This window comes from Melanerpes formicivorus, unplaced genomic scaffold (genome assembly GCF_026170545.1).
Source record: "Melanerpes formicivorus ecotype bairdi unplaced genomic scaffold, bMelFor1.0.p_v2 SCAF_62, whole genome shotgun sequence".
Classification (NCBI taxonomy): Eukaryota; Metazoa; Chordata; class Aves; order Piciformes; family Picidae; genus Melanerpes; species Melanerpes formicivorus.
In genome coordinates this window covers 3,376,762-3,402,606 of record NW_027142414.1, presented here as the reverse complement: position 1 = coordinate 3,402,606, position 25,845 = coordinate 3,376,762, and the positions used below count along the sequence as shown (strand labels likewise).

At 39.1% G+C, this 25,845-nt stretch overlaps 1 protein-coding gene across 2 annotated transcripts in view; it reads right to left on the bottom strand.

Annotated features, from left to right (window-relative positions):
- RBM25 (RNA binding motif protein 25) overlaps positions 1 to 25,845 on the bottom strand; it is a 37,419-nt gene continuing 11,574 nt past the window's right edge. The window contains exons 2-19 of one of the 2 annotated variants that reach the window (XM_068162167.1): positions 24,842 to 24,962; positions 22,149 to 22,198; positions 19,949 to 20,119; positions 19,642 to 19,699; positions 18,376 to 18,536; positions 15,595 to 15,777; positions 13,368 to 13,421; positions 13,027 to 13,110; positions 9,150 to 9,430; positions 8,058 to 8,280; positions 7,645 to 7,734; positions 6,795 to 6,868; positions 5,988 to 6,138; positions 5,250 to 5,574; positions 4,181 to 4,455; positions 3,629 to 3,727; positions 2,525 to 2,572; positions 1 to 1,585 (exon numbers count right to left, since the gene is read on the bottom strand). In XM_068162167.1, the coding sequence (XP_068018268.1) occupies positions 1,493 to 1,585; positions 2,525 to 2,572; positions 3,629 to 3,727; positions 4,181 to 4,455; positions 5,250 to 5,574; positions 5,988 to 6,138; positions 6,795 to 6,868; positions 7,645 to 7,734; positions 8,058 to 8,280; positions 9,150 to 9,430; positions 13,027 to 13,110; positions 13,368 to 13,421; positions 15,595 to 15,777; positions 18,376 to 18,536; positions 19,642 to 19,699; positions 19,949 to 20,119; positions 22,149 to 22,198; positions 24,842 to 24,947 (2,526 nt within the window). In that variant the 5' untranslated portion in view covers positions 24,948 to 24,962 and the 3' untranslated portion in view covers positions 1 to 1,492. The remainder of the gene's footprint in view (positions 1,586 to 2,524; positions 2,573 to 3,628; positions 3,728 to 4,180; positions 4,456 to 5,249; positions 5,575 to 5,987; positions 6,139 to 6,794; positions 6,869 to 7,644; positions 7,735 to 8,057; positions 8,281 to 9,149; positions 9,431 to 13,026; positions 13,111 to 13,367; positions 13,422 to 15,594; positions 15,778 to 18,375; positions 18,537 to 19,641; positions 19,700 to 19,948; positions 20,120 to 22,148; positions 22,199 to 24,841; positions 24,963 to 25,845) is intronic. The other variant, XM_068162168.1, reaches the window with a different exon arrangement.

Here is a 25,845-nt window from a genome sequence, read left to right as displayed (position 1 = left end):
TCAAATATATACATTTTTAATATCTGAAATATTTACATGGTGGAACCTTTACACGATCCCATTTGTTAAGAACAGTGTTTTCAAGTGTCCTCTCCAGATACAAAGAACTAGTAACTCAAGGTCACAGTTACATTTTCTGAACAGGTCAACCTGTAATCCTTCAGTTAAATATAGAGATACTGGAACACCTTTACTTAATTTGTTTGCTATTAAGAATTGTGTTTAAAAATTAAAAAAAATGTTTCTGAGACAGTTTGCTCCTTGGACCACAGTCCTCCTGCAATCAAAACAGCTCACAGCACATTACTGAGTTCTCTTCTTACCCAGGTATGAGATTAAAAAATGCAGTTTACAGTACATCTCGTCCTTTATACCGGGGCAGCCCGCTTAGAAAAACCCCACACAAACATGGCAGGAAAATGTCACCCTCTCTTTGTGGACAGCAGGCTGCTTACAGTAGAAAACAAAAGTCAGGCTAGTTTAACAGTATGGAGAAAAACAAGACTTCAGCTATGTTTGAAAATGTAGAGTTTAGTTTTTGTCAACTATGGTCCAAACAGGTGTGGGGTTTTTTTCTAAATTAAAATAAAAGTATTAAAAAATAATTATTTTTTTTAAAAAAAAAAACAACAAACAAAACCCATCTGATTATTTGAAGACAGATGGGATAGTAGGGAAGGGCTAAAATGAAACAGAGCAGAAGATACTTAACATTTAAAAAAAAATTCTAAAAAAAATAATTAAAAAATCCATAAGTAGCAATTACTGAATTGAGGTCCTGCTGTTGTTTTAACTGAGCAAAGGACAAAAAAACTGCCTGCAACTTGCAATGCCTGGGAAAGCAGCAGAGCATCTGCAAGAGATGAACTCCCAGCTTCATCAGTAATTCTAAATGGGCAATGAAATATTAAGACTGGTGCTGGTTCCCCTCAGAATGGGAAGCCTGAGGGGACCAAATGACACAGAGCTGTTAGGTGAAAGCAGCTCAAGCCACTTCTTTTTAAATTGTGTTCTGATCATTCCTTAAATAAAGAGGGAGAATATGGAAAAAAAATAAATCCATCCCTGAAAGAATTAAGCAATGACAAATTTGCAGTGAAGTAATTTGCCTTCATCGGTAACTGATGCAGTTCCACATTAAGTGCAGAAGTTTTGTAAAAGAGGGGCTGTTTGTTTTTTCCCTTGATATTTACAAGAATCAGAGTAAGGTAACAAAATTACCAGAGAGCATGTACAGTAGCTGCAGCTTATAAACCATACCGGTCATTGTACCTTGTGAATTTAAAAAACAACCAATGCAGGACTCAGATAGCTGAGAAGGGAAAAGGGGGCCCCAGAACAGAGAGGGGGGAAAAAAAAATTCACATTTTCTACATAAAAAAATACAGGTCTCAAGTCTCTGAGAACAGAGAAAATTTGAAGTCTTTGAATGATGGGGGGGGAGGGGGAAAGCCCAAAATTGAAATGGAACCCTAGAAGCAAGGAGAGTGTTTTATTTCACTAGACCAATCTTCTTTGCTTCTGTCTCGTATATCAACAACCTCCACATTTTGACTATGAAAACTTCAGCTTCTTCATCTAGTACCTGTAGGAAATACAAATTTTAGAGATTAATGTTTAGGTTAGGCATTCCAGTAACAGAGTAATTCTAGATACACCAAAACTACAAAGCGGAGGCAGTGCAATTTAAGTTAAGCCTTTGAGAGAGGCATTGGATAAAACTTCAGTGAATTTGTTTGTCCTGCATCTATCACTTGACTTAACTCTAATTAAATTATATACTTCTAAAATGCAGCTGTTGAGCACTAAGAGATGAAAGTATTGGTATCCTAGTCTCCAAAAGTGGCTTGGGAAAAGGCAGAGAAATGGCAGGCCTGGGAAAAATGTCTAGAACAGAAGATATACTTGTGATATTTTCCCTTAATTCGCACCCAGTCTCTGCTCATTTTCTGCTTGCAACTTCCTTAGATATTAAAAAAAAATCTCTCTCAATATATTTCTCTTCCCTGAACATATTATTCAGGCTTTTTTAGAACTCATGCAAACTTTTAGTATGCACATCTCCTCTCAGGAAGCTCCCCAAGTCACCTACTGGTCCTGTCAATGACAAGCTATTAACTTCTGCTATGTGCCTGGCTCCAACCTGTTTTGTCTCCAGATTTCCTTACTCAAAGAGAGTGAACAATTAGTTTTTATTCACCTTAAGTTTCTCCCTTCCAACACTGGGCCAAAAGAGCTTTTAATATTATAGAGAAAAATCACCTTTTGCTTATTAACTATGAACAGATCCACTAATTATAAAAATCTAGTTACAAGAATGAAAAGGAATACAAGTTTATATTTCTGATAGAGTTCTGTTATTGTTGATTATTGCCTCTACCATTAGGGACAGAATGTGTGAATATGGGATCAGCAATTTCTACCTAGATGCTGTAACTGCAAAAATCATGCCTCTGCTTGCACGATCTGTTTAATCACAACTTTCACCTCTAACACATTTATCAGTTACACAACTTCTGCTTACCATGGCAACATCATCCAGGATACTCTGTGGTGAGCTGTGAGCCATAACCTGAACAAAAGAGATGGCTTTTAGACTGGAAATTGGGAGCAAGCCACATAAACATCTTTGGATAAAAGATAGGTACTTCTCCAGGATTTTAAATGCTTTGCACATGCATAGTATTTGCAGTTCATTAGTTCTTAGTTTTAGTCATGACAAAAATCAGTATTAAACCACAACAGATGCTATCACAGTGAGTGAGCGCTGGTTTATGACTAGCTACTGAGGAACAAGTTCCAGGAAGCTACAGAGATTCAAGAGGTCCTGTATTTGCTGGCTATTTTTGCATCTCCAATTAAGCTCTCCTGCTCTAAGGAATAAGCTTCTCTTCCTTCAACAACAGCATCCTAGTGGAAGACAAAGGCAAAATTCTCCCTGTATCACTCTTCACAACTCAATTTTCCATCTGCTTGTTAACTATTTTTTTTTCCAGGAACAAGTTGTCTTTCAATACTAGAATACAGGATTTAAGCTTGGCAAATATTTAAGCCTGGCAAATATTCAACTGTTTTCCAGCTTCTGCTAACTGCCCATTCCACAAAACTATCACTTGTTTTGCCTCATAGAGAAGCCCTAGAAGACAAACCAAGATAAGCCCATTACGAACAAGAGTACCATCTAAGCTGTCAAATTTGTTGAAATTCCCAACTGATAAAAAGCCACAGAATTTTGGTGACAGATTACAAAAAGCAAGCTACTAGAATTTAGTTTATGGTTTGGTGGAAGAAGCTATGCAGAGTTTAGATTAAACAAGTTGTGCAACAACGAAAAGAGACAGCAGAGTGACTTCTAATACTAACTCTCCTCACCTGTTCCTTTCTTTATCCAATTCCATGCTTATCTGATGGCAGAGAGCAATCTAGCATGTACAAGTTGTGCACAAGCACATGTAGAACATTAGGGTACATACCGATCTCAAGTACACTAACTGTCTCTCCTGACCAGTACCATAAATTACAGAGAAGCTAAGCACAGACTGCTTTCAAATACAGGTACTTCAGTCATTGCTGCAGCTTAAATTGGGAGCAAATCTCAGACTTCACAAAGGAAGTGGAAGATACTAACCTTTGAACAAACAAAGTCAACTAGCGTGGCTTCTTCTTCACCAATATATTCTATGATTTTCTTGTTGATCCACGGTCTAATTCGACGTTCCATTAGCGTCTGGAAAAAACAACACCAAAATCAAGCCCCAAATCCATTACTTCTCTAAGCATCAGTGTCTCAAAAATCATACTGACAAATAGGCAGCTAGGAGACCCAAGCAACTATTTAGCTGAAGACATATTTTGCTATCAATGAGATAACCTGTAGCAAATTGTCAGGTGCAGGTATTTCTGGCAGCCATTCAAAAATGTCTTACAGGGTCTTTATTCCCTCTTCCATAAAACTGCTAGATAATTTGGAACAACAATTCAAGTGAGACTAAATAAAAATAAGCAGGCATGCTTCAGAGTAAGTGTTATCTATGGACAAGAAATATGGTATTCAAGTTTGATTCCATTTGATGATGATGCTGCAGTCCACTGGGATTCTAGGAACGCTGTTTTTCAGTTCCAAGGTTTGTTTAGAAAAAATAGGCTTTTTTTAGTGAGTGATTAAAAGAAGTTAACTTACTGAATCCACAATTGACCAGTCAAGAGGATAAGCAAAGAGCTCTGGTTTCGCCGTGGGAATCTTCTCAATGAGACTCTTAATATGTTTGCGTTTCTCTTCTGTATTGACACTGCCTTTGATATTGCTTTTATCTTCTTCTCCATAATCCAGGGGTACAAGTTTCCTTTTCCGTGGCACATCATCACTGTCTTCATCATCAAATTTATTGAAAACGCTATCCACTGCAAGCTTCTTCCTCTTTACAGCATTGGGCTGATTAGGGCTATTGCAGGCACCTACAATCCAAGACAGAGTAACATATTCATAAGCTGCAGCTGAACTAGTTTGCTCTTCACACATTTCTTGATGAATATAATCTTGCATGTTATATAAAGGTCTGTGAATTTCTAGCATCAGCATTTTAATCTCTCACTCTGTTATAAAAATGTCAAAGGAGTCTGTTCAAGATTTTTGAAAAACAGATTTCCTCCTCTGCCCTGAAAACAATTCACACCCTCACTGAGGGATGGCCACAGCCTGAGTTCAAACCTATCAGAGGCAGAGCACAAAAGCAAAAAGTCACAATAAATCTAGTTGTAGGAAAAGCTTTAAGTAGCTTAATATCATATGGTCTTCTCTTCATAAGGTCTAACACAGTGTGAGCTTAAACCACAGCCCCAATATTGTTTAATAAAAACAACCTAATTTTCAGCTTTCTTTTAAAAAGGTTTTTGTGAATGAACAGAAGACCACTCTAGGGCTTACATCTAACATATACTTACATCCATGAAAAACAGCAATTGTTTTTTTTTTTTAGTAAGGTGAAAAATAATGTGGAAATAACTGATCCAAGCTCAGAGCATTCCTAAAAGCATAAAGCCTTGAGGATACAACCTTCCTTTTCCTGCCCCCCCTCCAGATTTTAGAAGGAGATCTATAAAGTGTATCATCTTGAAAACAAGCACAGCCTATAGGTAACAACAGCTTCCTATAAGCACATCAAAACATACAATCTATTTGGAAAACTGTGGCTACCCAGCTTGGCATGTTTTTCACTCTTTTACACATGGAACATAAAATGTAAACTTGCCCAGTTTGAGGCTAAGTCCTATTTTGGGCCTGTGCTCCTCTGGCTGCTGTTGATCAGGTGAATTTTCATGAGGGATAATAATGCCACAGGGAGATTCATCTCCAGGTGTGTTAGGGGTTGCATTTCCACTAGCAGAAGAAACAGATGGGGCAGAGCTGATGGGTCGCAAAGTAGGCTTAAGGCAGGGCTTTTGCTCAGGCTCCTCCTCCTCTTCCTCTGGCTCTTCTCTTTTTTCCTCTTTTTCTGCCTTCTCTTCCTCTTCCTCCTCAGACTCTGGCTCTTGTTTTATTTGTGGCTGCCTACGCCGCTCAGCTTCCTGCTCCATCTACAACGAAACAGAAAATTAGCTAGAAAGAAGCCTTCTGAAAAACAACACTGCCTGAAAGCAATCTGTTTCCTAAAGTTCCTGATACTCAGGAACAAATGTATGCAACTACTGCCATTATAATCAGAAACACTTTTGACATAGATCAGGAAAGCTTGGGGGGGAGGGAGAGGTTTGTTTGTGGGCTTTGGTGGTGGTGGTTTTCCCCATAGGGGAAGGGTTTGGTTGTTTTTGTGGCTGGTTTGTTTTTTTTCTGTTGGTTGTTTCCAGCATTGTCACTACTCACACAAACATCTTTTTAAGAAAAAGTGAACAGAGCTAATATTAACTATCAGATCTCTTACACAATTTTGCTCAATACCACCAGAATACCAAGGGCTCTTTTTTCCCCTATCAGACCAACAGCTACTTACCCTCTGGAGTTCTGCATCGGGATCTGGGTGCCCTTCGGCCAGAAGGCGCTGCCTAATTTCTTCTAACTCTTCCTTTTCCCTTTTCCTATCTCGTTCATCTGCTTCCATCTCCTTCTCCCTGTCTCGTAGTCTCTTTTGAAGAGCACTACCCCTATAAAAGATACAGATTTTGTAATTCAAAGAACATTCCAATGTGAACCTTGAACCACAATACAAGAAATGCCTGATACAGGTGTCTTCTATTTTTTGTAACACAAGTGACTAAGATATCAATTCCCAACCTCACTAAACAGGATCTATACCATCCCATTAAACACATGTAGAGAATGTGACTGCAGAGCTCAGAAAAAGAATTTCATTATTTCATAGGATTTTAGTTGACAAGAACCAGTTCTGCAAATTTTATTTAGTCTCATGCTGAAAGATCTTTCCCATCCTTTACAGGTTTGTTCTTTGTACAACTTACAGATTTCCTTGTAGAGAATTTTTAAGAAACATGCTTGATCCCTTCTCCCTGCCACCTTATGTTGGCATTACACTGACCTCTCCTCCATCTCACCCAGAAGTTAAGTGACAGGAAGGAGCAGATACTCCCCTGCATTAACAAGTAGCAATAAGGATTTTCCCTTCTTCCTCTGACACTTCTCTAAAGCACACTGAATTAACTTAGGTTACTTTTTAACTTTTACATCACCACAAAATCAGTCAAGTCTAAACTCCATAAGCCTTTGCCAACAAACCCCACAGCTGTGTGAAAATGAACAATGACTTTATTGGTAGGAATCAACACTATAAAATACTACATGCCTGTAATATTTTGGGTCATCTCTGTCATCATCATAATCTTCCAAGAATTCTTTTAACCGTTTGGCTTCTTTTGCCTACAAGAAAATGAGCCAGAAAGTAACGTTATAAAATAATTTCTCTTTTTCTTTCCAAGAGCTTAACATTTAGCATTTTTTTTATATAACGAAAGAGAGGATCCAAGTTCCTGTGCTCAAAATCCTTAAGTCCAGTACTGGATATTTTAAAATGGCAGCTTAACTGTAATTTATGAGGTGTGATTAAAACAAACAAACAAACAAAAACGCTACTTCGGCACAGAAACAAATCTAATGGATACTTCCAGGATAAGCACTCTCCTGTTGTACCATCCCAAACCATATAGCCTTGGACAAAACTTGTCAGCGTTACCTAACTGATGATTCCCAATTGATGAGCTGAAGAGAGACATTTACAAAGTGCTTAGATACAATATAGAGTATTTTATCATACATTATCTAGAAGGTTCAGGCACACAGGCAGGTTGGAAATAAAAAGACTGGTCTAGTTCCACCTGCATGACATAGAACATATGGTAGGGTTTGCTACAAACCTGACAAAAACAGAGGTAACAGTGCATGACTAACAAACCACAGTATTTTGCAGCTGCCTACTTCACTCTTTTACCTTCACAATATCAAACCACTAGGCTTTGTTTTCCAGACTCTTAGTAGTACTACCACTTACTAGACATCTTCTGTTTCAAGTCCACTAACTCTTCATCTTTGCATAAAACATACACAGTGCTTATACAAAGCGAGAGCAGTAGAATGTTCCACTCCAGAAGAGACCCAAAGAACAAGGCCCAAATTACAAGTAGAACTACAAGCCTTACCATTTCCCTTCTTCTTTCTTCTTCCCTTTCAGCCTCTTTTTCATATTCTCGACTTTTCTTCCGTTCTCTGATTTCCCAGTTTTTAAGACGCTACAACAGAAGAACACACACACACACACTTTAGTCTCAAGAACGTCACAAATAGTGGGACTACTTTGTAGTTAGTTCGCATTAGTATTTAAAACCAGCCACATTAAAATGAAGCAAACTATTTATCGACAATTTAACACGTCAGGAGGAGTTCAGAGTTGTTCCAACAGTTATGTATATTCTAGCCCCATTCATGTAGTCAAAAGACTAAAAATGAATTTAGGAAAACCAGAGGAAGAAGAAATGATGTATTTTATAGTAGAAGACTCATCACATCTCAGAAACAATTTTTACCTTAAGGAACCCTAAAAATCCCAACCTACCTCTTGATATGCTGCTTCTTTTTCCCGCAGTTTTCTCTCTAGTTTTCGGCGCTCATAGGCATCTTCCTCATCTTCCTCTCGGTCCCTCTTCTTATCCTTCTCCCGTTCTCGTTCCCGCTCACGCTCTCTTTCCCGTTCCCGCTCGCGTTCTCTCTCCCTCTCTCGCTCTCGTTCTCTCTCCCTTTCTCGCTCTCGTTCTCTTTCTCTGTCTCTGCTTTTTTCTCTGAAGGAAGGAAGAAGTCCAAAATGAAGTAGAGAGCCTTCCTCTCCACTCAAAACAATTTAACTTCAAATGCATAACACACTATGTATAGCATCTTGCAAGTTACTCTTTTGCAGCTGTACAGGATGATTAGCTGATACAGCAGTGAACACAAATTGACATTACTGATACATGCAAAACCACATTTGCCTGGAAGTAGTTGTCTGAGCACTAAACATTAAATAATGGTATCTACAGAAATGAAGCATGAGCACATGGCAATTCTTATCAGACTGTGTTAGTAGTTCTTCATAAATGACACAAAACCTTACAAATAAAGGGTATGCTTCATAAATCCTTCATACTTACATGGTTTTACAGAGAGCTTGAACACTACACACAAGATCATTTGAACTGAAACTGCTATTTTTTCTGAGACGAAGAGGCAAAACAGCATCTAGAGCCTGACATGATTAGTCGCAGTTTAAGACTGAAAGACGCATCTCCTTGCTTTTGTTAAAAAACCTTCAATGAATCAACCAAAACCCCCATGTATCAAGAGCGAAAGGTGAGACCAACTTAGGCTAAAAGATACCATCGACATAAGAAAACATCAAGTAGGAATAAAGCCACCCGTGAGAAAATAAGAGACATTTAAGATAAAACCAGTGCGCTTAAGTCATGGTTGAGAAAGGCATATTGCTATCACTGTATTCCCATGCAGCCAAGTGCATCAAGTATTCTTCCCCTTTGTGTAAACAAAGCATTTTCTAGAATTCTGACTTCCCAGGACTATTCTCTTTTCAACAGCAGCTGACCTGCTGAATGACGCGTGCTCAGTACACAGCACAAGGAAACCCGGAAATAATTAGCAACTCAAATGCTTTTACCTTGATCTGCTCCTATCCTTGTTGCGATCCGAGCTTCTTTCGCGATCTCTGTCACGATCTCGGTCTCGTTCACGGTCTCTGTCTCGGTCCTTAGTCCGGTCACGATCCCTATCTCGCTCCCGTTCACGCTCCCGTTCCTTCTCCTTCTCTCGTTCACGTTCCCTCTCTCTTTCACGCTCCCTCCTTTCTCGTTCACGCTCCCGTTCCCTTTCTCTTTCTCTGCGTTCTTTTTCAATTTCCTGTCTTTCTTTCTCCTTTTTGCCTTTTTCCTCCTCCAGTTTCTAAAAACCAACAAGAGAACTTTCATAGTTAATTCTGTAGATATAGGACCTGGATATTCCCGGCGCGACACACAAGGCTGGTAATGGAAATACCAAAACCGCCACTGATTTAAAGATATTAAATAGGGTTTGGTGGGTAGTTTTTGGAACTCATAAATATGAAATCAAAATGCAGCAATCACAAGACTAAGTTTCGTGCAAAAGCATAGATCTACACAGACCAGCAATCTCCAACCTTAGCAGAGTAGGGCTGGCCTCATATTATAAGCTGACTAAACTGCACATACACAGTGCACTGCCAGTCGTGATTAAGGCAGGCCACAAATTCCATTGGCCCTCTAAGCCACTTGGGTACAAGCAACATGGACTCCTTGCTGATAAAATTAATTCTGTCCAACTAGGAAAGCATATTTCAGTGGAATGCTTACTGGGGCAGTGAGCTGTTTTCCAAAAAGTCTCAGCAGACCAAAACCATCCTATATGAATACTTGGGTAAAGAAATTGATCCACTTACACATGGTGCATGTGGTTAAACAGTGAAGAGAGCTGCAACCTTTCCCATTTACCCTCCCTAAAAAAGTTCTAATGGTTCATTGGTAAGAACTGGACTCTGCAGAATGGAATACTTAACTTCCACCACTGTAAGATGGAAAGAGTTTTAAAAAGGTTGGAAATAGCTCTTTGGAAACACAGAAACTAAAGGGTTACCTGCTACAGTTTTACTAAAAATTGTACAAAATTGCCATTTTTTTTTTTCCCAATTAGAAACAGTTCCTATGACCAGAATTCCTATAAGACAATAGAAAATACATCAACAGAATGATAGATAAATCCATCCTTGGAAGCAATTGTTATGTGTTCACTTACAGATGCTGTGCTAGGACATGGACCGCCAACACTGGATTAACCTTGCCTATAAGCTATGTTTCTGGGAGGAAGAGCAAGTACACGGTTCACAAATATACCAAATAACAACCAAATATACCAAATTTCAACCTGATGGATGCCAGAATACCACTGAACAAATATTGAGCAGAACAAACAGGTTTATCCCCTTTGGCTCCACGTTTACCACCACTGAAATGAAATTAAAAACTGCAACAATAAAACAGCATTTTCTCTGGTTTGGTTGGGTTGTTGTGGGGTTTTGTTTTTTTTTCTTTTCTTAAACAAAGCATTTAAGACAACTTTAAAAAGCAATCTTACCTGATGAGTATTCTTCTGCCATAGGCACAGGGACCAAAGAACCGACAAAGGATTACAGAAATAAAGCTAATTCACTAGTGATTAATGTATCCAGTGAAACCACACTGCATTGATAGCACAATACAGGCAAACCAATGTCGGATACATTGAAATCACAAAAGGAAAAAGGGACTAAAAATGGTAGGAATTGGCAGAGAACTGATATGAGAAAACCCTAAACCTTAAATTCTACGCTATACGCCGAACTGAAACCCAATTTCTAAAGGACTGCATTTTACAGGACTTTATGGTGTTAGACCTCAGTACGGTCAGATGTTCAACTTGGTTGTCAACTTTTAAAAATCCAACTTACCTCAAATTTCATATACTTTTAAAGAAAAGTTTACATACTGAAGTGGTTGATACTTACAGGTTATCTTAGGTGTTCCAATAGAAATTTCTTTGGTTGAATTCCAGTTTTTTTGCCACTCTCAAAAACTGTTTGTATTGAGATAGAGAGCGTGGGGGTTTTCCCTTTTTTTTTCCCCTGCTTTTTGTCTAATCTATTCACGCAAGTGTAAATATACACACAAGCCTTGGTGTATTAAAACACATTTTCTAGGTCTACTTTCTTAAAATCCAATTAAGAAAAAAAGTATTGCTTTATTTTGTAGTAAAAATCTGACCTCATTAATATCTATCAGCCTACATAAGAGGATCTGAAAGGGTAATGGGATGGGAACGGTATCGGATAAACTGAAGTAATGAACAGAAATGAACAGGTAGAAGAATTATAAATCTTACCTTGAGCTCTCTTCAGACTCGTCCGTGCTGTAAATGGACGCCCCCTGCAATTGCTGATACCCTGACAGTCTGTGGTTATTGTTTTATAAACTCATACCAAAAACATGCAAAGGTTCACTGTGCTCACTAGCCAGCTGCTAAAGATTCAACAGCCCCCTTTAAACAGATCCAATATACACAATGACTACTTTCAGTTGATTTTTGATGTTGAGAAGCCCAAAATAGCCTCCCCAATAATACAGATTTAAAGGCAGTGAAATGCCCAACAGCTTCTGAAATAGTGAAGCACGTTTTTTGTTTGGTAGTTTTAATTTTTAAAAACTTGTTTGCATCTTAGCACCAGTGACAACTTGGGGCTTGGAACTGAGCATAACTCTACTGAAGTTTCACTGCTGACCAGTTTCGCGTTCAATTGCTGAGCTTCTCCAGAATATTTGTTACAGTTTTTCCCCAGGTTTTTATCTCTTAACAACTTCAGTGGAGAAAAACCGAATGTGTACATACAACAGCGTGTAGTCACTTGCGTTTACATTGACACAGTTGTGTGAATACATGGTACCACTCCCAGTGACTGCATGTAGTAAGGCTGAGTAACGTGGGCATACTTCACCTTGATGCACCTTCAACATTTTCCTTAACGTGGACTTGGGGGTATTTTGAAATAAAAGTGTGTGCGCTCAAAAGAAGAGCTTGAGGATACTTCCCTAGGCCAAGGACCACTCCAGTCTTGTTGGGGAAAGGATAACACCAACTTTAAGCTAAACATTAAAATGAGAACATGACATGCATAGTTGTGTTTCACTATCCACAAGTATCATTTTCCAAAGCAGAAACATTCACAGATGCACTAGCATTAGTGGAAACTTCTGTAAGTGGTAACCCTGAGGTGGGACTTGATGTGCACAAACATTTCCAAGCCAGTTACCCCTTTGCATATTTTTCTGAGGGGGCATCCATAAGTATAAAAAAAACAGAAGCTCATACTTACATCCTATTCCATGTTACTTTCCAAGCTGTGAGTTTCATCTTGCATTAGTCACCATATGATCTCTATCATAATGGTGGGGGTCAATGAATAGATTAGCTTTATGGGAATTTACAGTTCTTCCATGCATCTAAAGTTTGGTAAGTCTGGTAACCACTGACCTAATTTTAATCTTCCCCCAATCTTAACTTAGAACTATTAAAATAAAAGACTAAAATTTAATTCAAGTTTCAACTCTTCATAAAATCTTGGATAATGTTACAAATCTACCTACAGAAACACACTCAAGTGTATGTCTTATACTGCAGCCCCGTTTAGCCTTTAGTTATCAATATCTTGACTTAATGTATGTGTAGAAACTTAAGTTGCCTTTATTCACGTTAAAGTGAGAAGACTGCAAAATACTCAGTAGCAATCAAAAGTCTTAGCATAAAGATGTCAAGGGCCACTTTAACGTGGTAGTTGTCTTTTTTTCAACTTGTAAAGAACTCTATGTATATTAAGCCTAATATAAACATAATTTTAAGTGATATTGCAACGAACTGCTAAATTTTATAATAGTGGTTTTTTTTGGATTTTGAAAAAGCCTAATTTGTATCAAGTGCAAAAACAAGAATACTACCTTGTGTGTGTCTCTGAATTTACTGATCTCTCTTGATATCAGGTCTCTTTTGTCTTCCTCCATTTCTATAGCATTTATATCCTCCTAAAAAACAAGGGGGACAGGAGGAAAAGCATTAACAGCCATCTGCACAGAGATAGGAGAACAAGAGAAAAGCCGAAGGTTAGAAGTTTTCAACCAGTCTTGCAAGAGATAAATAAAGTCCTTCTGCAGTACCAAACCTGACAGTCTGATGTTAATGAGTGAAAAAAATAAAATAAAAAAATCAGATGGACAAGAGTCACAAATCTGGCAACTAGCAGTAAACATAGTCATTGTCAAAGCCTACAATGTAAACGAACCTTGGTGATGAGTGGATAAGGTATCAGTGGGGCCACTGGAAATCTGCGGAAAATCTGCGGAAAAATCCACGGAGATTTTTTTTTTTAAAAATAGATTGCACACTACTCTGAAAAACAATGTTTTGTATGTTTGCACTACAAAGCAATACTGTATTGCTGTGATCTCATTTCTTTGACTCAACAAAACTACAGAAGAACCTCGCTAATTCTCCCTTCTCTGGACTGCTTAAAATAACACGGTGAGGTCTCATGTTAGTAAGACTTCACTGAATCACAAGTGTACTGCAGGATATTAGTATGCTATGGTAGCATCGTAAGACTAAGCTACGCTTGCCAATACAAATGTTCGGTCTTTGTGCTGGGTATGTCTTGACTTTCTTGTCTTTATTTACTCGCTAATTCGCAGAATTTGGTAGATTGCACCTACTAACTAACAGTGCGAATTAGCGAGGTTCCCCCGTGCTTCAATTGAAAACCAGATTCACTCACTCTCAGTTCCTCGCACACATTTACAACTCCCCCACATCAGTCATCCAGAAGAACTAACAAACTCTGCTGCTACCGCCAGCGGTAGCCTTCTTCACATCATGCTCTTCAGGGGACAACAGCCCCAAAGTGGGTGAGATTCCCCACACCCCCAACCCAAACATATATCTGCATCCATCTTCCCTTTCCCTTCCCACCCTTCAGTCCTTCTCTTCTCTCTCCTTTAAGGACAAGAGAGCTTGGACCATCTCTCCACTCCCACCTCTATCCACACAGGCCAAAGATGGCAACTTTCAAGTTTCTTTTCCTCCTTCCCAGTACAGGAGGGATGATGGGGTGTAATTCCAACCCACAAGTACTATGTTTTAAGAAGAGCTTATTTTTCTACTTGACTAGCTCATATTGGCCAAATTCTACGTAATACAGAGCTAGCAGAACATCCCTCTCTCCCAGGGACATAGTCTGCACTCAGCTTTGCAATGGTCTGAAATGGTCTCTTACAACATTTAACTACCTGGCGTTATTCATGGCCATATATATCTTTACCCACAGGAAAACACACATTGTAACAATGCTTGTAACCAAAAAATACAGCTGACAGCATTAGACAGTGACTCATTTGCAAATTCTCATCCAAGGTAGCATCTTCTCCCAAAGGGAGGGAGAGGAAAGAAAAACAAGTTTCTCGCTCAGCACTCTTATACCTCAGGTCAGCCATGGCTAACAATGTTGGGGGAAAGATGTACTCTCTCTCCCTGAGGGATATGTTGCTTCTTGCACCACACTTCAACTCCATAAGCATTTGAAACTGCATTATTGCCTTGGAATAGGTACTTTGCAGAAGACTTAAGTGAATAGAAATCTTGGTCAAACAATTTTGCAATCCCTTTCATCTTTGGTGCAGAATGGGAAATCTGAAAGCCCATTTTTCCCACGGTTAGAAACTTGGCTGGAAAAGCTAATTCTGAGTTTGCTCATTGTTATTCCCCCTTCTCCAGTTTGCATTAATCCATAAAAAGGTCATCCACAGAAGCAGGTCTAAACCAAAACATTCATTCCTGCTTAACAGGGCTTTGCTGCATTCATTACACAATGTATGAAAACCAGCTGATCAAATCCAGCCAAACTCAGACATGTAAAACTGATTTAGTAAGGCAGGAAGATTACAATATGCCTTTCATCCCTGAAGTATCCCTCCAAGGTATGCAGGGTATACATATATAGACCTAATGAAGTGCTTCCACCTCTGGGGAGATAGCTGCAACCAGTTGGATTACGATGCACAAGAATTTTGTCAAAAACTACCAGAGCAAATTTTTGCCATTACAAAAGAGCCCTGGCACCGTTAAATGAAAATGGACAGTATGCAGGAACTTGTTACAGTTGTTTTCTAAGTTCTCATCTGAAAAACCCTAAAAGCACATACAAATTAAACTGCACCAAATTCAGTATTTCCACCTTCAGAGGCATAAAAGGTTGGTTCATTTCTGCCCAGATTCAAATCTGTTGTTCCAAGAAGTTTAGATGCCTAACCCATCCTGCAGGGATGGTATCTATAACTGACTAGCTGTCAGCTTAAAAAAAAAGGAAAAAAGGAAAAAAGAAAAGTGCTGCTGATATCAAAGCTTGTTGATTTGTTTTCTCATCAGAAGTTTAGGTTTAAAGTATTTGCACAAGGTTTGGCCATTATATAAAGGTGAGTTGAAGAAAAATCTGTTTTGTCCAAAATCAAAACACATACGTCCTCCTTCTTTTCCTTTTTCTTCTTCCTGGGGTGAGAGTCAGATTCCTGGGAGGGGGCATTGAGCTCGCTGGAATATTCTCGTATTAAGACTTCAATGGCCCCCTTAATTATCTGATCTCTTCTTTTCGTTTCCTCATCCAGTGCTTCATCATCATCAGTCGTCGTCTCTGGTCTGGCGTTCTAAGGAAAAATGGCAAGGTGATGGGGATCAGTAAATTGAGACTACTACTAGCTTTATTTCAGAAGTTTATCTTCCATCATCACATTCATGCCCCTACAGCATTTACAAGGAAAAAAACCCACAACCAAACCCCAAAACACACAACACCATCCCAAACCAACAAAAAATAAACCCAAAACAAAACCAACGAAACAGAAGACCCTAAATAAACCCCTCAGAAACAAAGAAAACCCAAGCCACCTACAAGTAATTATTGATTGCATTATTTTAGTCAGATGTTTTCGTGCTGGCAATACCATAGGGACCACGTAGTTTAACGTGTGGAATGGCTGCAGAGAGCAAGTGTGAGATTGCATAATAAAACAGAACAGATAAATGGTGATTAAGGCGGAAAAGAGAAAGCGCACACACGCTCACAGGAAGGCAATCACTATAGTCCAGCTCTTGGTGAAAAGTTTCTGCCTTGCATCCTCCAGAACTTCAAGTCTTTTCAACGGCAGCTCCTCTTAAGCCTTCTACTTAAGTGTCATGCAACACAAGTGTCTACCTATAATTTACAAGCTGCAACTTACAATGGGAGAGCCATTATTAAAGAAACATCGATAGGGCAAACATTCCTTGCGTAGCAAACCTTTCCTTATTATTGTTGACCAACTACTTGGTAGTTCCTCATCTTTTCGCCCCTTTCCACCTTGTAGGGATGAAAGGGAACACACACAAAAGAAGTGCATTTTACAAAATATTCTATGAAAGGGTAGAACAGTGATCTGCACACTGAGCAAGGCAGCCCACCTCTTGATCCCCTGAATCTTTTAGAAAAATGGAATCTCACCTGAGAATCCAGCTGAGTATCCCGTCAAGCGATAGGTGGTGGGTGAAGTGAGGGGGAGGGAAGGGTCTGATGGAGCAGCAGCTAAGAATGAGGGGGAAGGGAGGATTCAGTTGGAGCTGAAGAGGCTGCCAGGCCAAGGAGGAGCAAGCTGAAAAGAGCTAGAAGGCAGTGACAGGGAGTGGAATTGAAGAGGTCCAGGGAGAAGTGATCAGGGAGAGGAGCTAATTAGATAAAGGTTGGCTTGGTGTTCCTCTACAAGAAATTGTGTTGCAGTGTACATGTTTGATTTCTTAATATAAAAAAAACTTATAAAAAACCCTGCAATTTTTGCAATCATAAGCAGTATGATTACAATATGTTTCATCAGTATTCCTCTGCAATTCACAGCATTTTGTTGCACCACCACAAAACAAACTAAAAAAAAAACCACCAACCAAAAATCCCATAACCACTTGGAGCTAGTCTCACTCTACAGTTCCACAAAATTGGCACATACTGCTGTCTTCATCACAGCCACAAAAAGCACCCTCTGCTTCATTACAATCAATCCCTCCAGATTGATTGTAACCCACAGAAGCTCACAGAACACAAAATTCATGAAAGAAATGTACAAGAACTCCACTGATACTTTAAGCTTGTTTATATTATCAGCTGTGAAGCACAGTATTAGAGGTGATGCCAGCAGGAAATAAGGATGTGTGGAATGGGAAGGGCAATCAAATCACACCCTTACCAATGTTAACAGCTAGTGTACTACTCCATTCAAAACCTATGAAGTTAGCACTCTGCTTTACTGAGCCATTGCATTTAGTCCCATACACTGGGTCCGCAGTCAAATGTGTCAAGTACCTGAGTCATCATTATGCTGCTAGTTCTGGTTAAATAAAAGGAAACAAAAAGTACTTGTTTTCCCCACTGTATTTTACATACCTTTAGGAACAATTCCAAATTGAAATTTGAAAAATTTACCTGCTGCAGTGTGACTACTATTTTTAGTTTTCTAAACAAGAGTCAGTTCTTACTTCCCTTTTACAGAAATTCGTTGTTTTAAACACTATTTTAAAGGCATGTGCAGAACTTTAAAACAGGTGGAGACCAAGACTACTAACTTGATTCTGATGTGAAATACACTATTTTAGCCAAGAAATAGAGAAAATTCATTTAAACACAAATCTGTCAGTTAAGCATTTTTGTATCTCACAAGAATGCAGTAGCTGCATTATTCCTGGATACATCTTTAGCTCTATAAAGGAATGGTAAACCAAAAAAACAATTTCCCCATCTCCTAAATGTCTGTAAGCTGTCCGCTGCCTGCTAACTGCATCATCTACAGAACAGCCTACTTCTTTCCTTTTCATTAATCTGTTCTACAAATCATGAGCAGAAACTTTCCTCAGATGATTTACAGATTCTGACAGAGTAACATTTACTTCTCAAGCCTACATACTTTCAATAGTTTCTAAACAAAAATGAAGCAACAGAATTGTAAGGTATAGCACATACTACACCTCAGAGTGAATTACGGAGTAAGTTCTGGAGATTCAGTTGTAGCTTGCATCTAAATTTGAATGCTGGGGAATTAAGAGCTTACACTTAACCACCTCTCAACATGTCTTTAGACTCATTTATATGATTCTGGTAAAATCCTAAAATGAATTAAGTGTAAAGACATGAACAGAAACTAAAAGAGCTCACAATCTGATCTAGTCAACATGTTACATTGCCCTGCTGCCAAAATAACTCAAGTCACAGATTCTATACTTACCCCATTTGAAGCCTTTTTCTTTGCTTTCCACTCATCTAGCTGAGCCTTTGTCTTTGCATCAACTTTGACTAGCAGCTTCTTCTCTCCAATCTGGAGATCATGGAGTAGTCTCAGCGCTCGTAGGGTGGATTCTGGCTCTTTGTACTCACAAAATCCAAAGGCTGAAAGAGATGATTGAAATTAAAAGTGTTAAAAGCTCTCCAGGTTTTATGTAGAAAAAAAAATATTTGAATCAAAAAACATAGAACAGAGGCATTTTTTAAAACTAGATTTATACATCATAAGTAGTCAGAAAGATCCTTCATTTCACTAGGCTTTGATACAACAGCAGTACGGTGCAAGAAATATATACACAGTAGATGGCCTATCCCTGGAGACAGTCGAAGTCCTGTTGAATGAGGTCCTGAGCAACCTGACATCTCTACTCACTGCAAGGAGGTTGGACTACATGACCTTTAAAGGTCCCTTCCAACACAGAGCATTGCATGATTCTGTTAGCAAACCTTTTGATGTGTCTGTCTTAACTAAGGAATGCAGTCTGCATGAAGACATGTCTCAGGTGGATTTGCAACTGCCTGAAGGTCAAGGACATCAATCAACATTTCACTGCTCATCTAGAAGGTTCTTTACAACACAAAGTTGTAAATGAGGAAAACACCTTATGAGAACAAGATAAACAAAGCATTTAGTACTACTAGAAAGCTGAAGAAATTGAACTAGATCTTAAGGGTGGGGCTGGGGGGGAAGGCAGCCTAGGAAAGATATGAAAACAGTAACAACAAAAAAGAATAACCAAAATTGTTTCCTGCACCCATGGCAGAAAGGTCACAAGTCAAAATACGTCAGATCAATTTGATGATAGGGAAGGAAGATAAACTTTACATCAGGAAAACCTCCTTAACAGAGAAGGATAATGCAGAGTAATGGCAGTGTTGCAAATACACTCCTTTGGAGACTAAGTCCAAACTGGTAAATTTTTCTCAGGGATGGTCTCCTGGTTCAGTCTCAGAACAGAAAGGTGAGAAAAATCAGGCCCCCAGGACATTTTGCCATTTAACCTTTCTGTTTTCACCTTTTTTTTTTTTAATTGTTTTTTTCATTCTGTCTTGATACCAGTCCTTTACTACGAAGTATTTAGCAGTCAAGAATCACATACAGTATCATAAAATGTAGTAGTAAGAATAGCAATGTGTCAGACATCCAAAAAGCTGCGAGGTAACAAAGTCAAGAGTCTGATTAGAGATTTTGAAAAATATGAGCAATTACCTTGAAGTTTTCCAGATGCTCCTTGTACTCTCTTCCAACTCAAAACCAAGCCACATTTCTGCATTAAAGATATTAAATATAATGTTCAAAACACTACATAAACATAATGGCTTTTTGCGGTACGAACAATAAAACATGTCTATGTTCACTGACACCTACAGCTTAAAAAAAGCTATACTCTTCATTTACTGACCCTACACTCAAGGGAAATGGGCTGATAGTCCAGTGAGTGGAACTAGCTTTGAATCAGTTGTTACTTAAGCCATCAGCCAAGGATGAAATTTAGCAAGCACTCCACTGTACTTACTGCTAGAAGCTGCCGTATAAGCATGTCTGAAGCCTTCTCAGAAATGTTGCCTACGAAAACTGTGGTAGTGGGACCGCTGTTTTCATCATTTTCTTTGTTCTTTAAGCCAGGATGATCTTTCCTGACTCCCAAATGTTTTCCAACCATAGACACCGTGGTAGGAACTAATACCTAGAAAGAAGAGGAGAGGTTATAAAATGAAGTGGTGGGAGGTTGCTTTTTGTTTAAATCCATAAGACAAGAGTCAGGGATGTACACGTATTTCAAAGTTACATTTCCATACAAACCTTAGTTAGGCCTATGGAGCAAGATACCAGTAAGTGGGTTCAGGCTTTAAGACTTCACAGCACAGAAACTGACATATTCTGGCACAGACAGAAAAAAACTGTACCTGCTCTCGAGGTAAACATACCAAATAATGTAAGTAGAATACAGAATTAATCAGATTGGAAAAGACCTTCGAGATCAAGTCCAACCTATCACCCAACACCATCTAACCAACTAAACTATGGCACTAAAGTGCCTCATCCAGTCTCTTTTTTTAAACACTTCCAGTGATGGTGACTCCATCACCTTCCCGGGCAGCCCATTCCAATTGTTCCAGTTGGAAAACCACTCTAAGATCATTGGGTCCAACCATCAACCTAACACAGCCATGGCCATTAAACCATGTCACAAAGAAACGTCTATACAACTTTTAAATACCTCCAGGGATGGTGACTCCACCACCTGCCTGGGCATCCTGGTCAAACACCTGACCACTCTTTCCGTAAAGAAATCTTTATTAATATTCACTCTAAACCTCCCCTGGCATAACTTCTGGCAATTTCCTCTTGTCCTGTCACTTGATACTAGGGAAAAGAGACAAACTCCCAACCTCACTACAACCTCCTCTCAGGTAGCTGTAGATGGTAATAAGGTCTCCCCTCAGCTTGCTCTTCACCGGGCTAAACAATCCCAGTTCCCTCAGCTGCTCTTAATAATACTTGTACTTCATGCCCTTCACCAGTTTTCTTGCCCTTCTCTGGACCCAACATACAATAACATCAGGTATTCTCTCTTCTACAAGAAACTAATTTGCAGCATTTGAGTCACTGGAAGTTGAAGCACCTTACCTAAGTTGTGTACAAAGCAAGCAGAAAATAGAAAAATAACTCTGACTTGAAAAGCTTCAACAGACATTTGCCAGGTCTTAAAGCTTTCACAAAGTGATTAAACATTACTGCTTTATTTAATCAATACACAACCCAAAGCCTCTCCGGGTTAAGGAACAAACAGCAATAAAATAGACCATACAGAGACAGGCATGATCATTTGTTCCTTTTTGCTGTACCTCTCTCCTTCCACTTCATATTTAACAGTACATATGCACTGAGTCCCCCTGCTCAAAATATCCTTCTAGAAGTGTCACTTTAAAACCCAATCACTTTAATCAGAAATCCAAGCAATACATTTGTGCCAGTATCTTTGTCTTATATATATCTGTTACCATGAATAGACCCTCCTGTAACAGAGGATACAAGCTCTCAAAATAGGCAGTATTTTGGGAATGTTCCCATTAAGCTAAGTCATAGAAATGGTAATTCACCTTGAAGCCAAGAAACAACCGTAAGATTTGAAAGAGCAGTTTTTTCTGCCCCATAAATCATGAACATTCTTGCAATTTGTAATTAGTAAGACAAGGAATAAAAGAGCTTTCTCTCATATGCTCATATTACATGCATCTATTCCTTCCCCTGTCATTTGAGGAAAGACAGCTCATTTTCAAGCTTGTCAATGCACATCTTCCTGGCCAACTCAGCAGTGCTGCGTGATGGCCTTAGAAACCCCAATGAGGTGATGCCTCCAGAGTACTCTGTTAGGCCAGCAACCTCAAAAGCAAGATACCTGGAATCTAACAATACTGCATAGGAAGATTGTGCATGACCTGAAGGCAAAGCCTAAATCACTGCATTTGAGAACAGTACATCTACTTCGAGGAATGGCCGTTCCTTCACCTTTGTAGCCAGAAGCTCCAGAATGTAAGCTTTGTCTAGGTAAAAAATAAGCATAATATTTGTGTAACAGTTGCATCTAAAGTGAAATGCTTCCTTCACAGTAAGAATTCTGATGTAATAGATCAAAAACCCTGTACACATCTACTGAGTTTTACTCTCCATTTTATTTTGCCATCACTTCACCCCCACCATAAAACACTTACAGTTGGAGCAGGAGCCATAATGCCCATTGGTACAGGAATCATAGGGGTCCCTGTGAAAAACAAGACAGTAATATTAATTGGCTTTGTTGAGATACTGATGAACTGAAGACAGATGTGATTTCCAAACCAGGCAGCAGTTCAGCTCAAACAAGAATTTCATAGTACTGATTCCCAGTGATTTCTCCAGTATTCAAACACAGCCTGAGCACACTAACATACCATGTGCATTCTAGACACATTTACTACCATTTTGACAAATCTGTTTTCAAAACATATTCAAACCAGGGGACTGTCCTAGGGACATCATAATCTCATTCATACCTTGCTCAGTTCTCATAGCACAATCAGTTCTGCACACAGCCTAGGAACAAAGTCCTACAGAGAATGCCACCAAGCTTCAGGTTACTATTTACGGAACAGCTTAATAAAGGCAGCATAGAAAACCTCAATCCAGAAGCTCCCTACCTGCTGAATACTTGACTTGGTAGTCTCCAGAACAATTTAAAACAGTATTTAATCAGGGTGTATTATTCTCTTTCCCTCTACCAAATTCACTGGCAGCTTTAAGTACTATCACGTGAGGCAGTATCTATTACAACAAAGGCCATGCCAGCTGCTAGAAGTTCAAGATATTAAGCAAATGGATTTCAAAACCACTTGTTGGCCAGTGAAGACACTGAGACTCAAGAAAAATGCAGTAAATTTCATGCTCTTCAAAGAAACACACATCAGAGATTCTAGATCTCTTTCTCGTCCATTCTACACACAAGATCACCATCTCCCTTCTGTGTTACAAAATCCTACCAAACTTCTCTGGAGTTGTTCCCCTACTATATCCAGAGCTTATTTCTGAAAAAAAAACATTTCTCCTCCAATACCCTTCTCCATCTTTCTCTTCATCCCCTCTCTTTTGAATTTGAATCCATCATTTATTTCCTCCAGCAACAAATCCTCTTCTTCAATCCCTTCATATTAAAGTGAAAACCATCTCCTATCCCTCCAAACTGTTCAGAGAATCAATGACTGTACTGCTCTCCCATGCTCTCAATTTTAATGCACCACAGCACCTCACAAGCTGGAGAAACAACTGCAAGACAAGTCTCTGGCTGTGCAGTCCTACAGCTATTATAACTATCATTAACCATGGTGCTCAACCTGCATTTTAAAGTCACAACTCAACAAAAACACTTGTGTTATCATCGACAGTTCTCTGAAACTATCAGCCCAATGTTCAGCAGAAGCAAATAAATTCCACTAAGATGTAGGAAAGCATCAGCAAACATACTGATGATCAAGACCATGGGCATCGTTTAGCTGCTATACAAAAACCTGGTGCACCTAGAAATTTACTACTGCCTACAGAGCTGGGCTCTGCAAACCAAGTACAACATGCAGCCTTGGAGAAAAGCAATTACATGGCTTAAGCATTGAAGCAGCTGCTTTACTATGAAAGACTCTGCACTCCAAGACTCTTCAAGTGTGGAGGCTTGCAAAGCATGGAACATAACTGAGGTGTGCAAACCAATAAACACAACTGACCCAACTCCCACATCAGAACCAGGGCAGGAGGGGGACACTAGTCAGCCGACGAGTTTAAAGGCAGACATAAAGTAACATTTGGCCCTGGTTAATGAACTTCTCAAATTTGGTGCAAGAGGTGAAAGCAGAGATGGACAGTAAGTTCAAGAAATATCAAAATACTCATGAATAACAGGTCCAGAAATAGATAAAGAAAACATGAATCTTTGCCACACATATTAAGATGCATTCAGAGCAGAAACTTCTATCAGGCATTTAAAAATATTCTTCAGAAAGTTATTTTGATTAGTACCTTATGGTTTGCACACTAGTAGATATAAACTGCAGCTACCAAAGAGAAGAGAGATGAGTATGGAATTTAATCTGAATTTTTTGATGGCAGAATGCTACCTCATTAGGAGCGCTGCCTTTAGCAGAAAATAGATAACATTTCATGGATCTCAGGGAAAGAAAAAATAAAGAAAAAAGCAATGCAAGGGAGGATTATCCTGATGAATGGATGTGCACAAACCATTCCTGAGTTCAGCCATCTGGTTTCTGAATGCCGTTATTGTCTAGAAAACTCTTGTGCCCAACACTGCTTAAGATTAGACAGAGAGAAGTCATTTTCTGCAGCCCCTGTGATAAATTTTAACAGGGCAATTCTTAGATGTACTCCTCTCTCCCACTTTCCTGTGGTCCAGACCAATGCAAAGACCAGAAGCTGATTTTACAGAGGAATAAAATAAAAAGGTGGGATTAATTTTGGAAAGATTAGAAGGAATGAAGAATGTAGCAGTGACTTTGCAAGTTAAGTGAAGGAAAGCATGTAAAGAAGCAGGAAAAAATAGATTTGTACTTATAAACAATGACTCTTACAATGCCTAATGTTAGCAAAAATCACCACTTGGCTTTAGCTTGAAAAAAGGTACAAGAAAAATTCCAGTATTGTCCCTAATGATCTGATTTCTGTCAAAAGTAAGCAGCTTTGGGTAGCCCAAAAAGAGCTTCCTCACATAACAAGATCCATGGGTAAACCAGAAAGTCCATTGCAATGTACATGTATCAGAGCTACCAAAAGGCATGAAGAGCCAGTAACATGCACTGTTAATACAATTCAGAACAACAGGAGGAAGTTTATTTCTACAACACTTCCATCTACTACCATAACTTACCAGGAGGTACGGGTGGAGGAAAGCCAGGGAACTGCGGAGGTGGGATCCCGGGGGGAAGCGTTGGGATTCCCATAGGAGGGCGATTCAAATGAGGTGGAAAAGACATTCTCCCCGCCACAATCTGTCAAAAAGAGAGAAAAGCCAGCTTGTACTAGGCAGCTCCCAAATATGAATTATAAAACCAGTGCAAGCAGTAAGTGCCCATGATGACTTTAAATCTTTATACAAACTAAACTTCCGTCTCTCCAGCTCTTAAATTATGAATGGAGGAGAAGTCTTCTTTCACAATGAAAACCAACACTCCTAGGAAAGTGTTTCAGAATGAAGAGGGGGTAAGTATCTGGCTCCACATTCCAGTGGTTTACAGGGAGGGGGAACTAAACAGCATCTGAAGTCTGTACAGTTTCTTTAAACTAAAGCTATATTTGTGGTTTCTGAAAACAGAAGTAATCATGTAATTAGTTTTCAAGATGGCAAGTTGTTCTCTTGTAAGAGAAAGTATCACACATGATACAACTGTGGGACAAGATGAGAGGAAGAAGTTTGACATCCCCATGCTCAGCAGAAACAGGAACTGTAATTTAGATGACACTGTGGGCACCGCCATATTCCAGCACAGAGACAGTTAAAAGCCTGGAAAACATAGATCTCTGATTTATTTTTAACTTCCCAGTTCATACATCTTCTAGAACTCAACTTGGATAGCCCATGAGCTGAGCGTCAATATGCTGCCATAGAACATAAAGATTGTTTTAACATCATCTGCTATTCAGATGGTTGTTATCCTATGTGACCCTGTAACAGACGGCACCCAAAAATGAAAAAGATCACTGGCCACAAATAATGAGACATGCATTCTTGCTTCCAATATTATTTCAGCAACCTTACATGACCAAGTCTTCAAGAACAGTTTGTCCTCAGTTCTGAAAAAAAATATAAAATACCCAAACCCAGACTGGTCACTAATATCACTGCTGAGTGTACAGGTACATTCACACTGCACT